This window comes from Chelmon rostratus, chromosome 23 (genome assembly GCF_017976325.1).
Source record: "Chelmon rostratus isolate fCheRos1 chromosome 23, fCheRos1.pri, whole genome shotgun sequence".
Lineage (NCBI taxonomy): Eukaryota > Metazoa > Chordata > Actinopteri > Chaetodontiformes > Chaetodontidae > Chelmon > Chelmon rostratus.
The window spans coordinates 9,644,791-9,660,561 of record NC_055680.1 but is presented as its reverse complement, the minus strand read 5'-3'; the positions used below and the strand labels follow the sequence as shown (position 1 = coordinate 9,660,561).

Sequence of the window (15,771 nt, the reverse complement as noted above, 5' to 3'; positions counted from 1 at the left end):
GTGTGCTGAATTGGGTTAAAAAGTCCAATAACTGATAAAAACAAACCTGAGAAATCGTCCCATGCCGGATCATAATGTGATTACCTGAAAAAGGTGGTCTGAGGCAGACCGTACATCCAGGGTTGCAGCTCCAGGCTCGGATATTCAGTGAACGGTGGGACAATGAGCGAGAAGATCAGAGACAGGCACACAAAAACAGCCGGCAAGACCACCTGTGAGGATGGTGACAAATCTCAAGTCAAATCACCTCATTAAAGCGTCGCTGTCACGACTTTGCTTCACACGTTAACTACATCTGAGGCAAAGTGTTTCAAAATCAAGGGAATTCAATGAAATCCTGGGTTGTTTTCAGGGAAGTAGCTGTCGAACAAATTGATTTCTCTTCTGTACACATTTACCAAGACAACAAAATGCAACAAACATGCAATTTTTCTTTCACATTAAATCCGCCGCTGAGGCTGCAACGATTACTTGGGGAACTTGATTCAAAGCAGGATCGTAACTCTGTTAAACAAAATTAAAAATTGCATTATTATGTAGTGTGCATAGGATGTCTGAAGGGGGGATACAGATGCATGTTTGTGTGTGCAAGCATGACAGCACAAGATTCAATGCGAGATCAATTTCATCATCCCCCTCCCCGAGACCCCTCACTGTCATTAGGTGCAGCAAAATGACTGATGCAATCAACAATAGCGCTGGACCGTCGCAATAACGTGTGCACATTAATATGCTCCCCACCAACTTGTTTGGGCTCTTCTGCACGCTTTATTAGTTTGATTAACCACTTCCAGTGCTGCCACCATCATCTACTCACTCAGATATAATTAGTTTCTAACTATTTTCTTGTCTTTTGTGTTATTTTTTAAAACGGGACGCTGCCGCGCTCACCCCCATCGTCCAATCGTCTTTTCTCCATCATGTAATTCTCTTTTCATTTCATTCTTACAGCTGACAAAAAGGTCAATGGGGAAAAACGCAAGATATCTGTAATGTTTAATCACTTGTAGGTTGTGGTGTGCTCAGCAGCGGGGAGGGGGCGGTTGTGGGGTTGCGTACACTTGATTAATTGGGTGCGCAATTTGCCAGGCCAATTCAACACGCTGCAATTGAAAATTCTGAATTTACTGCGTCGGCTTCGGCTTTGGAAATGTGCTTGAAGGAAAGATAAAGAGCAGCAATGAGACTGAAAAGCTTAATGGCAGACTGCAAAAAAGAAAGAACGATTCTTTTTCTGTTGCTCCCTCTCTCGCTCGCTCGCTTTCTCTCGACTGTAATTGCAGGTGACAGCTGGTAGTTCTTCCATTGAGAGAGAAAACAGGGAGAAGTCATTATGCTCACAAAGCCAAAGCACTCCCATGAACAATGCATGAGTTTATCGCATTCTCAAGTTTGGTGGGGATTTAAAGAAGAGGACGGGATTATATGCAAACAGGGTATAAACACCAAAACACGATTAAGTTGTGCTTTATTTCCCACAGAGTCATATGGCTCATTAGATTGAGTTTGTTTCCTCAACAAAGCGCTTATGTCGAACCAATTTCATTTGTGAATAATAGCTTTATTGCTGCACCTTGTGTTAAAGTGGATAATACCATCGCCTTGGATATTTTACTGGTGTGTAAATGTGGTGTTTTCTTTTCAAAGCATTCAGATAAAATACAACAAATAGCAAACAGGCTATTTCCAGCGGAAAATCCTGTTCAGGACAGGAAACAAAATAATGTCGTAATAGCTAGATTCAAAAGTACAATGTGCACAAAATCTGCACCTTGAAACAGGTGTTGCAGTCAGTCCAGTTTGAGCTCCGAGCACCAGAAGCATTCAATTCATCCCCGGCAACATGACCAATAACTGCTTCCCCCTGATTCTGACATTGCCAAGACTCGCCTGCGCCCAACTTTCATTCCCATAAATCACTCCTTTTGTGTTCCATGCCATAATCTCTTTTATATTCCCCTAACTGCTTGTATTCCAGGAGATTACCTCACCACACAATCATATCTGCTGACAATGGGAGCTGTTGACATGATGGGGGGGAAAAAAAAAACCTTCAGCCAAATGAATAAAGAGGAAGAGGTAGGAGGCGCGCCCTTGCAGACAATGTGCACCCTTGTACGTACACACTCGCACACTTATCCCTCTATCCTGCTCTGCGTCCTCACTAAAGAGGGACGTCCAAGACTGACAGTGACTAATGGGGATTGGTGCTGCAGCAAATTACAAGAAGAACCTGTACACCTCTCGCAGAGGTGAAACATTGTTCTCTCTCCATCTTTCTCTCTCTCGCACACACACACAAATACACGCACGCGCACGCACCCGGCCGGATGAGCTGCTCTTCAGTCATTTTCACTTATGCTCATTCCAGCATCGTGGCAGCTGTCATAACTGATGCCATAACCTGATATTTACACACACACTGTGAATCTGGACGGGTGGTGTGTCGACATAGTTAAAGTCACAACACACTTTTTAGAACTTGAGAAAGAAAAAAAAAATCATTTAAGTACCCCGGAAATTGTTTTTGACTTGTTTAAATTACGTCTCTTTATTGCTTTTGACTTTCGAAATTATGTTTATGAGGAACAAAATAATATAGACATACACTTAATGGGCTAATAGTGGTCTGTCATCTCTGTAATTGTTATGCGATCACATTTAATACACGGCCAACCGAAACACATGATTAGCACACAGGAAAGTGAAGGAAAAACAAATTACGGGTGTCACTTTGCCTTTCTCGTGCCAATCACGGCGATCAGGTGAAAACGACGGCACTCTCACTGAAGCGCGCCGAAACACCCTTCATCGGCTCGCTCTTCACACAGATACGTTAACCGTTTCCTGGCCACGCCAGCCACGAATCGGCTGGAGCAATTCTGGTCCCGGGTATTGGCACTTTTCTGCCCACAGAAAGTGATTTATCAGAGCTAAGCAGCAATAAACACTCTGTTCACGCCATCTGTAGCCTCTGCAGTCCCGCGAGTATTCTTTGGTACAACACATGGCTTCCTTTGGGAGGTAAAGATGATTCTTTTATCTGCAGTTTATTGACATCCTCTTCAAATTTTTCAAACTCCGTCCTTTTATATATATGTCCCGCCGTCTGTGTCGATTTCTTTCCCCACAGCTTAAATTCCACCACTATTGACTCCATCAAGATGGATGACTTCTCCCTCCAGATTTTACATTAGCTTTCTCTATCATATATGTCATTAACTGATTTTGAAAGCCAACATGTATTTCACACAATCCTACCTTGATCCTCCCACACAACCTTCCTAGTATAAGCCCTCAATCCATCAATATGACAGACGGAGGCCATTACCTGGGCAATGAGTCCCTTGCGGCTCCTTCGGGCGTAGTGGAAGCGCTTGATAAAGAGCGCCAGGAACTGCCTCCTGATCAGCTCCGATCCGGTGATGACCGTGGATCCCTTCCCACTGACGCTGGCGTTCGTCTTTAAGTCTGGTGTGGACATCACCCCAACGTGTTATTTATCATGTACGCATATGGAAAAGACCTGATGAGTACGCTCTCCAGCACAGCTAATGGGCTGATCAAATCCAACTTAAGTGTTAAACCTGCCAGCTGCACTAGCTCATTCCTCAGCGCAGCACCTGCTTTTTTAATATATCATGAATTTGGAAACGTGACTCGGTAGGGAAAAGGTGATAAAAAAAGGGGCTTTGTTGACACCTAGGTTTTATGTCTCACACTCGGCAAGAATAGCGGCACAAAAACAGAAGCACTATATTTTCACAGGAGTCATTAAGATAATAAGGCGTTTTGTGATTGAAAGCCATTTTCACGATGAAACACATTGTCTTGTAATGGCAAAATTGAAAAGGTGAAGAGACAGCTTAGATAATGTTGTATGGGCTGGAAGGAAATTCTGTTTGAAAATGACTTATTCTGAAGACAGAGCCCTTGTTTATGCCCTCTTTTCAAAACGGCCACTGAGGTGAAACAGTCAAATTGAAGCCAAACTTAATGAAGTTAATAAATAAAGAATGGAGAGAGTGAGACTGTCTGCAGTAAGGACAAAATACAGTGCGTACCTCCAACTTTACTTGTGAACTTTTCCTTCAATTCTGCATGACAAACAGACAGAAACAGAGTCAAGCAGGAATAACAGCTCATTTTACTAAGTTTCTATAAGGAATATTAATTAGCCAACATTCTGCGTTGTTAAGTTAATTCACAAATGCTTAATTGGGTTTGCTTCATTAAGAAAAAGAAATGTATCATGAATTTGGAGAGACTTGCCAGTCCTTCCAGAGCCTTGTTCTGTCTTAATGTGGACGCCGGCGATGCTGTTCCGCTTGGATGCGCGGGAGCTTCTTCTGGAGTCTCTCAGCTCCTTTGTTGCTGTGGGAATACAAATAAGATATGTTGTTTTGGCCTGACCCAATTTAGGGTTATAAATAACAATAAGAATAAGCTACCTGCCCTGCACGACACCATATTATTCTGAGAAAAAGCACAAACCCAGGTGTTTCAGGAACGTGAGGAAATCAGAATCTGACATTTAACTGAAAAGAGATGCTGCTTGGTGATAGACATTAAAAAGAGGCTGTAAATAAGTGAGTGGAATATTTCTCCACTGACGTACCTGAAGTGTGGACACAAATGAAATGGCCTGTTTAGGGTTAGGGTTACTTGTCTTAAATGCGCACTGAGAGCTGATTATCATTATCATCTTTTCCAGCTCACGAATGGTGCCACATAGCATTAAACCAACCAATTGAGCAACGTCGTGGTTATTGAGATTAGCAGTAGGTGGCGCCAATTCTCCAGTCGGAAAAACCATCATACCAATGCAGAAGAAGAGGGCCCAACCAGATGATCTAATTAAAAGGGCACCAAACATTTTAATCTGCACATTTAGCCTCTTCTTCTCCTCTCGGAGCGGGAATGGCTGAATGGGAATGGCATGTGAGTTAAATGTTTGCTATCTAGAACTTCTTCAGAAAAGTTTTTTTTTTTTTTTTGATAAAGGCAAAAACACTTCAGGCTAGAGTGAAAACTTTTTTCTAGTGCAACACATCAAAATGTGCAACCATATACGTTAATAGAAACACAGCCATTGTGACCTTACTTGGTATTTCTGCATCCACTCCAGTATCTTCTGCCACTTTTAGAAATATCTGTAACATGAACAATTTAAGCATTAGTGTGTTGCATGTGTGCATTATCTTATGAGAGCAACAGAATGTTTCCTGTCGCCTTACAAGCATGGATACAGGCAGGATGAATGCAAACTAATGAAACTGTGGGGGGGCGAGTGTTAACTATGCTGTTCACAGATATGATGCAGATGCCGGTTATCCCTGTCAGGCTTCTGCTTGGAGTCAGAGCAGGGTTGTGCATCCACAGAGAACCTAACCTTTAAATGAGCACCTGCCAATTGGCCCCTCTTAGAGACTTTCCCTCCTTGACTTCATTTATCAATTCAGGCTATATGTCAAAAGAAATAAATCTCCATACTTGTGAAAAATTTCCAAGTGACCTTCGCTTATTTCATTCCGCTGTGCATGTTAAGCCCTGTTGCAACATCTGCCCTCTAAAAAGTCTCTGCACACTTCTGGCAAAGCCTTCAAAATTTATAATTTGCACTGAGATGATATTACGAATTATATCAAAAACTCATAAAATGCAAGTGCTGAGATTGTAAAAACACTCAAAAATACAAGTACTATTCATAACAATAATCAGAGTAAACGTTATTACATGACTGACTCTCATGAAACATCTATCAGCCCTTGTTTATTAGTGCCGTATATCAAAAACCACATAGTATTTCAACTGAAGCATAGTCAGACTTCAAAAGAAAACATGGATGGATGAAATAACCTTGTTGTGTCTGAATTTTGGAAATTCAAAAGGAATTATTTACTTTGCCTGCAAGCTATGAGTGTATGACTCATGTCTGAGTTACAGGGAGAACATTAACCAACAGTCACTCAACTTCACGATCCAAGACGTGTCTGGATGCAGAACACACTGTTTGAGACTTTTCTGTAGGAAAATAAGACCATGCTCTATATGTGGAACGGTAACAATGGCAACACTACTACTATTAAAACACTTCACTGGGTGAGGGCATTAGTCCTTCAACTGCAAGTAAAATGGTACTTGACCAATTCCTTTTTCAAGAATATGTCACCAATGCCAATGCTGTTGAATGTGCCTGACCCGATGTAGTAGACACAGTTCAAGGCACTTCACAAACAAGTACTGGTAAGTTTGGATGTTTCTAAATTTGCCTTCCTTTTCTGCTCAACCCATCAGCTTACACTTTATCCTTCAGTTTTTAGCGATCAAAGCAAACTCGTAGGAGAATTTTTTAGATATATTGTAGTTATTGTAGTCGGTCTGGTTGTAAAAGTATAGAACACAACTTGGCTGATGTCTGTCTCAATTTGCTGTTCATTGGAAATTAATTACTCACTATAAGTTTGTGTACAAGCAGAATTTTAACATTTCAACATACAGTAAGTATGCACAATGACCAAGAATGTGGAGTGTGTGTAATTGTGTTGTGTGCAACATTTATTAAAAGGTTAGAGAATAGAGGCTGCATTAAAAAACTATGTACTTATCTAAGTGAAAAAAATAGAGCCATGAATTTTGGTAAGGATTCAAACAAAATGGTGTACAACTTATCCAAATGACCGAAAGTCTCGAGGGCTCATACTTTTCATTACTGGCAGCTGAAAATGCAAAGTGAAAAGTGGGCGCTTTTGAGGCTTCATGCAGTCCCCTAAAGTATATGCATATGGACATTTCCATATTTTCTGCTAAAAATGTGATGTTGGATTGATGTGGCAAATTTCAAGAGCTCAAACATAATCAGAATCCAAGATATGGAGACATAGGGGGAAGCTATACTTGCAATTTGTTGCCATTTTAAGATGCCAAAATGGTCATGTGGATTTTTCCCAGGACCATGAAACTTTGTGTGAAAAGGGGTCTATATGTGGGCATTTTGTGCGTTAAGTTACAAGTTCCGTCCATATCGTCTTCATGTTTAAATTGAACAAGATATGAGGCTTATTATGCCAAATCGACTACCCATTCACAGACATGAAGTGAGCAATGAAGGCAGAAACTGAAATGATAACTCCCAATAAACTTAATGTTTAGTCAGAAAGGCCACCACAGACATTAAGGTGGCCACCTTTCTACAAATAAGTGAATGTACAATCGATTTAGGAACCTTTTGCATCAATTTTGTTTTTCCTTTGTTACTTGTAGTACAGCATTAATGTCCTACTATTACAGTGCCACAATGTGTTTTATCTAAAAAATGTGTTATTTTAGGGTGCAAAAATTATCAAATTAAATTCCCTATTAAGGGGCCTTTTAAAACTACGCAATTCTCAAACTTAAGATAAAATCTCTTACACTTTTTTAAATTAAAGTTTGAAAAAAAAAACTCAAATATTAAAAAAAAAACGACAAGTTGACTTGACCCCAAAGAAAAAGAAGACACAGGCCAAAGTTGCATTTACATGTTCTTCTATGTTCCTGCATTTATATATGCATGTATACGTCTTGATATGCGTGCATGCTTGTTTCTCTAGTGAGGTTGTCAATCCCACGCTTGGTGTACCTCCTCCAGCGTGGTGTCAGAGATGCCGTAGCTGGTCAGGCCGAGGTCAGCCATGGCCAGGTCGAGCTCTTGGAAGAGCAGAGCAAAGGTCCCATCTCTGGCTCCACTATAAGGCAGTACGTAGGTGATCTCCTGACCAATGCACTCCAAGAAGACAGCCTCAGGGACGTGGCGCCGCACAAGTTCACCCACAGCTGTCAAATCTGAAGGACGACAGACATTTGCCAAAAGCACATATTCATATCCCTCCCTTTATTGCTCCTGCATCATTTTCAGTGAAGTTGTTTCTCAGATAAAACATACGGAGAATTCAAGAGCAGCCACACTTCTGAAGTGTCTAAAACCAATATTGATTTAGCATTAACAAAGAAACTTTATTTCAAAATCTTTTGATGGAATGCATTGAAAAACCTCGGTGTGATCTATTGAGATCTGAACATACCTGATGATGTGACCTTTAAACATACTGAACAGATCAGTGGACATAATTCTACTGCCTCATCCATTCTGAAGCTGGGTCTTAGCGAGAATCAATCAGGACAGTGTTGCAGAACACACCGCATCCATTATTGATCCAGAACCTCTCATACATAATTACTGCAGCTTAACAACCAACGGCTTGGCGCTTTATGAAGAAGTAAATGGATCTGCTTCACACATCAGACTGAATTATTTGTGAAAATGTGTGTGTGTGTTTCTGTCTGTGTGGTAATAAAGAGAAATGTGACTGTCACTTGTGGAAAATATAATTACATTTATGGCATTTTCCATCTTACATTTAACCATCTTGTGTACAGTCATTTTGAAGGTGTGGGCAGGTTTGATTGATTTCCCATGCATAATAAACCGGAGCCTACCTGAGATTCTTCTTCTGATCATGTCTTGCATGAGTACTTTTGTTTACATGATCGAGGCTAAGAATGATCAAAACAAATCAAATCGGCAGCATCAAATGTTTTAGTTGAGGCAATTTCTGTTTCAGTTTCCACTGTCCCTCACTTTATTCTATACAGTCACATCCAGAAAAACTGAAATAAGGTCAGGGAATGCAAGATTTGATCATTTGCCAAATACACTCTACTGTAGGCTCAATGATGAATTTGTTAATAAATTGTATGAAGATAAAATAAATAAGTCACATGACAATAGTGTGCCAGATAATTGTCTAAAATATGGAATTAAACATGCACTGATCCATGCTTTCTTGGAGTGATGTGCTTTGACATTCAACCCTGGTTATCTTACATATTGGGGATGAGGGTTTTATTTCAGGGTATTCTACAAGACCGATGAGAGACTCAGAGGAGTTGGATGATTCTTTTTACTTTTTTCATCAACGGTATTCAAGAACTCAAACTTAAACAGTGGAAATCCATCCAATCCATCACTGCACAACAGTGGAAAAAGGATAGTAAATGCAGAAAGGAGAGCTAAAATAGCCCAAATCCTAGACTTTCCTGCAATAACATTACTGTGGCCACTTGGGGGCAGCATACGAATTTGTGAACATGACACTGACATGTCATCAACTTTAAAAGAAACTTTAATTTTGGGTTGATTTTGGCGGCCCCTGTGGACAAAAGCAGTGGTGTTTACTGGACTGAGGACTGTATTTCCCACAAGCACCACCGCCTCTCGATCTGGCCAGCACGTGCATGTTTTAGAAGTAAGCGAAAGTGGTCTAGCCTCTCAGCTAATGTAGCTAATGTGAGCTACATTTAATTAACGTTCGCCAAAAAAAAAAAAAAAAACACCAACATAAATTCATATGTTGATGTAAATCCATGTCTTGCAACGGATTTTGGATCAGTTTTTAGGATGTAGGATGAAACAATAATGATGAGGCCTTTTATGGCAGTGAGTGATTGGGCTCAAAGCTTGTAGCGAAGACCACCAACCTCTGGAAGAGGGGACAATGGCCACTAGAGACAGTACCTGTCACATGAATGTCCTATCAGCTGACAATCTGAGGTGCTGAGGAGCAAGCTCAGCTAACAAGATAATAGAAAAAATAAAACCCTATACAAAAACAGTGCCAGAGAGGAGCCTTTCCTCTCTGGCATTGCCTTTCATCATTAATTTTCAGGGAATTTGTAAAAACTTATTATACTAATACTACTAATTATGTTCAAAATACACTTTACTGTAGTTTTATGCTCAAATGTCCATCAGTTTCCATATTGTGTCCTAGCTTTTCTGCACTCATAAAGCTCTCTAACTCTTTTGTTGTCAATAAAATACTACTTTCCCATTTATACCCACCATTTGACTGCGACATTAAAGAGCACTCCACCAGTAGTTACACCGTTTCAACAGCATCTCAAGGCAGCAGCTACTTCACTGCTCCTGCCGTGTTTGTTGGTGTGGTATTGACAGAGTGGGAAAAAAAACAGCAACTACAAGCTAATGGATGTCCAGAACACTTGGACCGTGCAATTTTTGAGAAGTTTTACGGTTATTGTTCGCCTGTTCTGGAAATGTTCCCAGACTCTTGTGAATGAGGCTGACATGGTGCTGAGCTTCAGGGCCTAACTCAAAACTTACTGGAGGTTTTCTGTGGGGCGGAATAGATACTGACGGAGTTGTCAGATTTAGAAATATTCACACAATTTGTTGTTCAGAAGTATGTTGTACCAGCTATATGACACTTGCAGTGTAGGTTTACAGGTTAGGTTAGGTGCTAATCCTAAAATAGGGCTGGCAGGAACAGAGATAAAGTTGCTACCTGAGGGACCTGAGTTGCTCCAGCTCTCGCTGCCGATGCCATCATCCAGGCTGCTGTTTCTTGAAGGACAGTCTTTCTCCTATTAATCAGAAATGGATTAGAAAGGTCTTATCGTGCCTCACCACTTAGAGCAACTCCTGTCTTACATTAATGGAGAAATGGTTGCCATCCACAAGTTGCTATTTAATTGCTCTAAATAAAACCACTTGCATGGAACATCAGCTAATGCGGCAAACCTGTAATGTAAAATGAAGTCACAATCTTTTCAGCCTAAGACAATGCACCTGAATGAAGATCTGATTTTCAAGGTTGAATAAACCTCACAGCGGTTTGAAAGAACTTGACGACTTTTATTAAATGGAGTTTAATCAAACCGGATGAGATCAGGGTGATCAAACTTTGTCCAGCTCTGTTTCCGAGTTATATTGGCTGTGTAATTGCAAAATGTTCCACTGAATTACAAAGTCGTCATCTTGGAAAAGGGGGTTACTATTCTACCTCGCCCACAAAGGTGTTTGCGTGTTTATTTATTTATTTCAAACAAATGACTCTGCTCACCTCAAAGAGCCTGCAGACTAATGGTAATTGCTCGAGCCCTGCTGGCATCAGTGCATCTTGTTCATTTGCTCCTATTGATTAAAACTAAGTGTGCGAGGCACCATTGGCGAGCAAAAGCGAGAATCACCCCTCTCCCTGCTGACAATTAGTATCATCCAACACGTAGGCGTTTGCCAATTCTCATGCTGGGAGAGACTAAACACAGATCATTATAGGGGGAGGGCGGCAAGAGAGAAAGAGAGCACTCAGGAAAGTCAGAAGGGGCCATGTTCAATAATAGACTAGAAAGAGGTTACTGTTGTGTCAAAGGGGCTCACAGCTGAAGTTCTTTTCTTGATACATGAAGTCAAAAAGAATAACCCCCCTTCCAATTACAGCAGTTTTATGTAAAGTTATTCTAATAAGGACAAAAAAGAAGGGTAACTGCGTGGTCAGGCGGGGGCCCTAATCACCAAATTTGTGTTTATCTGAAGATAATGAGATCACAGAGCCAATGCTGTGTCTCTCTATGGCCGTGTGCACTGGTGAGATATCCTCGAGGATAGCAAAGCAATGGTTTTTAGGAATATTAACATTCATATTAACAAAATACATTCATTTAGCAAAAGAAGTCAAATTTATGCTCTGTGAAATGCTAATTAAAAACCAGGAGCCATACATGAAGAAAGCCAAAAAAAAAAAAATTAAAGATACAAGGCAGTTTCATGTAGGATCTATTTTCTTTCTACTGAACTACACCCATGAGTAGATGCACGTGATACGGTTGGTGGGTGCAGTTTGCCAGGAAGAAAACAGTTCCTATATAAAATGCACACAACAAGGCCTGTGGATCATCTTGAGTAACTTGAGTAATGTTTTCGGGAAATGCATTTTTTGGCACTTTGAGCGACACGAGTCAAGTGTCATCTGGCTCCATTACATTTGAGAGATCAGTACCCCAAAACTATGCATACTTCCTGTTTTTTACCTCTTTGGCCCGAGTGTTTATGATCCCGTTTCGCTGAGCTGTCATCTGTTCAGCCCCGTCTCGGACCAGAGTGAGATAGTATCCGCTGCCAAAATATTTCTTTAGGAAGAGCGAGGAGCCACAGCAGCGCATCTTGCCATGGGAGATGATGGCAACGCGATCGCCTAAGATGTCTGCCTCATCCATGTGGTGTGTCGACAAAATGATGGTGCGACCTGAGGAGAGACAGGAAGAGAGACTCGATCGATGTCACCTGAATGGGGACAGTGAGAGTGTGTGCTTGGTGTCTGAAGTCGTGTGCGTCTGTGTGACTCATACACAGTGTGTCTGAAGTCAGGAATAAAAACGCAGGATTGCAAATATCTTCAAGAAGTTAAGGCGCAGACTGGAAAATATAAAATAAACAGCTCTTCTGAAGTATTTTCCACTTTGGACATTGTTTGTTCTGACAACTGTTGTTATGAAAAAGACGCCCGACAAGAGACGATGCCACAGATCAAAAGTGTTCAAATCAAGCGAGTATCACAATCTGTCTCCGCACTTATCTCCTTATTGCTGAATCCACTGTGTTTTTTACCCCTGCTTATCCACATGGCGAAAAAAAGCAAACTCTAGAGGAGCGCGTGGGCGTGAATCTGGGACAAAATCAACATCATGATAAAGGCCTAAGCCTACTTTCCAGCATTTCTATGAGACCACGTTTTATTCCAGCTCTCCCTTTTGTGCTGCGTGTCCCTTGATTCGAGAGACATCACACTGAGAACAATTGCAATGACAACTGCAGCATGCATCGCAAGGTTATTCACAGGTGTTCTAATCCTTTCATATCATGCTGCATCAGATAACACATATTAATTATCACATACCCCAGAAATCAGAAAAAGGACTAGATCTGTAATGAAGTCACAGCATGGTCGTGTCACTGCAGTCGGCATGAAAGCGGTACCACAAAGTGTTGGGCAAATTTCGATCCAGTCGTGTTTTAAAGCAGAAAACATTTAACCTGATCCCTTTATCGTGACGTGACAAAGAAAGAAACCTGCGTAGAAGTCAGTAACTTTGAAAAGGTTGCACAAACTCAGGAGGACTGCATACTTTACAGTTAGGAAGGCTGAAAGAGTGAATAAATGGTGATTAAAGCTGAATTTTTTAGACATGCTAAGGCTCTGTGGGGAGCGATGGTGATTTGTTGGCCCAATCCTTGAAGTTAAACAGAATGCAGGTTTAAGGCACTTCCAAAGTAGTGCTAAATTTAGCGAATGTTAGCATCCTAAAAAAAAGGCTTCATTCACTCCTCTTGTTCATCATCGTGGTCACCGTGGTCGTTTTGTGCAAAATATATATAAGTTTATTTGAAGTTAATATGAGGCTTCAACATCAGCATGTGGGCACTGTCATTGTGAGCATTAGCATTTAGCTCAATAGCATGACTGCAGACTCTTAGTCTTGTTAAGAGATCATTCTGAGGAGCGGGCTTCAGATCACATCCACTCCCTACAGGGACGTGTGCCATATCGAGCATATTAATCTGACAACATGGCAAGGAGATCCAATCTCAGTAAGTAGCTGACTGGATGGAGCTTTCACCCTTTCTTCACTGAATTTCGCTGGTGTTTATCGCAAAAGGTCAGGTGCTCTGCTGAGCTTGCCGGCTTTTTTTTTTGCACTGAGCTAGTTAAATCCGTATCCTCGCAGGTCACATTATCCCAGGGACAAGGACACACTCAGAGGTCATTAACTGCAGCCCAATGCAGCCATTTTGCTTGGCCAACTATTTCCGCTCTGTCTCCCACACCCACTCCCCTCCACCCCTCCCACCCCTTTTTGTACCACGCCACCAGCTGAGCTGCTAAATCCATCCCTTTATAGTCAAGTATTGCTGCCGTATGCTACGCCAAGCAAGCCTGGATCCCTTTCTATAAAAACTCCAACAAAATGCCCAAATTGAATCAATGCCCACAACCCAGTCACTTCAACATATGGAGGAAAAAAGCCATGTTTATAAAGGGGATGGGCTGAGGAGGCTGCTTGAGGTTTAGTTTGAGTGAGCCAGCTCATTTTGTATGAGATGTTTAAACTCACAGATGACTTTTCCTGGGATCTGTTGTGGTTTACAAGGGGGGTGGGGGTGGGGTCAAATCGCACTGCATCATTCCTGAGTTTGGAGCAAAATAAATGTGTTTGGACTGCAGATGGCCCACAAAGGTATTCTGATTTATAGTGCACTGTGGTGCATTATAGCACAAAGTGATATATCAAATGGAGTTGGGTGTGTTCAGGTAAATTGGTGGGACTCGCACTATGCACAGCAAAGTGAGGCTGGAAATCTGGTTTCTGTTATTGAGCTTCCTTCCCTCTAAATCAAGTGGATAGAAATCGATTTTTACAGCGGTTCAGTTAAGCTGGACGGATATCATGTAGATCAGCAGGAAGATGAATTATTGGACAAACCTGTATTAACTGCTGTTTATGGGAATCATCCATTATCTACTCATGATTATCCTTTGAAGGGTGGTGGTGGTGGAGGTGGGTGATCCCAGCTGACACCCATTCACACCTACAGGTAATGTAGACTCACCAGTTAAGTGAACCTGCATGTGTTTGGACTGTGGGAGGAAACCAGAGCACCCAGAGAAGACCCACAGAGAGAACATGCAAACCCCACACAGGGAGGAAGCAGGAAGGCCAGAGCCAAACAGCAGGTTCAAACCCTGAACCTTCTGGGCTTCTTGGTGCTAACCACCGCGCTTTTTCATTTTCAAATGACCTTGACGCCATTTACAGCCGCTCAACGGAGTTAAAAGAAACAGAAAGACATGTTGTTTCGATTAAAAGCAACCAAATCCAATAAAAACATACTGGTAGAAAACACACATGTTCAAGTTTCAAGTTTTGTTCCGAGTTTTACAGAAACTTTTGGTCAAAAAAAGTTTTTCGTTTAAATCACACCTGAGTGCATTCTGTGTATTGCCACTATCGAAACTCAGTTATCGCAGCTATTGCTGCTTAATGTTATATGTTCCAAATGACATCGTTAAAAGTTTAGAGCCTGCTCCTATCTTCCCCTCCACCCTCTGCAGCATCTTATTAAGAGGTCTGATTTTAACACATTTGCATTTTAGTTCTTTCTTTTTGTGGCATGAAAACGACTTACGTAAGATCATATACGGGAAACAAAGACTGATGCATTTTAAGGCCATTTGTACTGCAACACTGGCTTCAGCACTACATTAATATGTATTCCTGGCGAAGATGTATTATGTATTGTAGTTCAATTTTTCACAACTGCCAGAGGAACTATAAAAATGCACGCAACTGCAATCAGAGTCGACAATAAATGGAGTTGTTACAGACATCCAACTTGAATTGTGTCAGTGTGTTTGCAAGGTAAGTCTGGACACGTAAGACTGTGATGACACGTTCAATACAGCCTACTTGTTTAAATTTTGACATGCTATGGATGTTATTCTTTAAATACCTTTCCATTCTTATCAAAAACTACACAACTGTTGCTTTATGTTAATATCTACTTTAGGTTTCAAATATTGCAGAGGCGCTGAACAAGTTATAGGAATGAAAAACAACTATGTTAATGGTGAGTGTTAAATACGTACTGCCTCCCACATTTTCTTTGCACCCCTTATTTCTCACAAACTGAATCTCCTGCCCACATGTGACAACTCTAATCTCAGCCTCGATGAGGCATTCAGGGTGCCAGTATTCAATGTGGGATTCAAGATGCTCACCACCACAATATGCTGCTATCACATACTGTTTATGGCATTTTAGAGGAGCTGGATTATGTTATTTAGGTGCATAACTACTAGCTGAATCCCAACAAATAACTTCAGGGATGCTAATGTTTTTAATTCCATCAATCAGTACATGGATGTTGATTCA

The 15,771-nt window shown here is 41.1% G+C and overlaps 1 protein-coding gene across 1 annotated transcript in view; it reads right to left on the bottom strand.

Annotated features, from left to right (window-relative positions):
- The window catches only part of LOC121626768 (phospholipid-transporting ATPase ABCA1-like), a 133,449-nt gene that overhangs the window by 66,244 nt on the left and 51,434 nt on the right, over positions 1 to 15,771 (bottom strand). Inside the window, exons 22-29 of the mRNA XM_041965438.1 lie at positions 11,872 to 12,086; positions 10,347 to 10,425; positions 7,622 to 7,824; positions 5,105 to 5,153; positions 4,273 to 4,374; positions 4,065 to 4,097; positions 3,332 to 3,471; positions 85 to 212 (exon numbers count right to left, since the gene is read on the bottom strand). Coding sequence (XP_041821372.1) covers positions 85 to 212; positions 3,332 to 3,471; positions 4,065 to 4,097; positions 4,273 to 4,374; positions 5,105 to 5,153; positions 7,622 to 7,824; positions 10,347 to 10,425; positions 11,872 to 12,086 — 949 coding nt within the window. The remainder of the gene's footprint in view (positions 1 to 84; positions 213 to 3,331; positions 3,472 to 4,064; positions 4,098 to 4,272; positions 4,375 to 5,104; positions 5,154 to 7,621; positions 7,825 to 10,346; positions 10,426 to 11,871; positions 12,087 to 15,771) is intronic.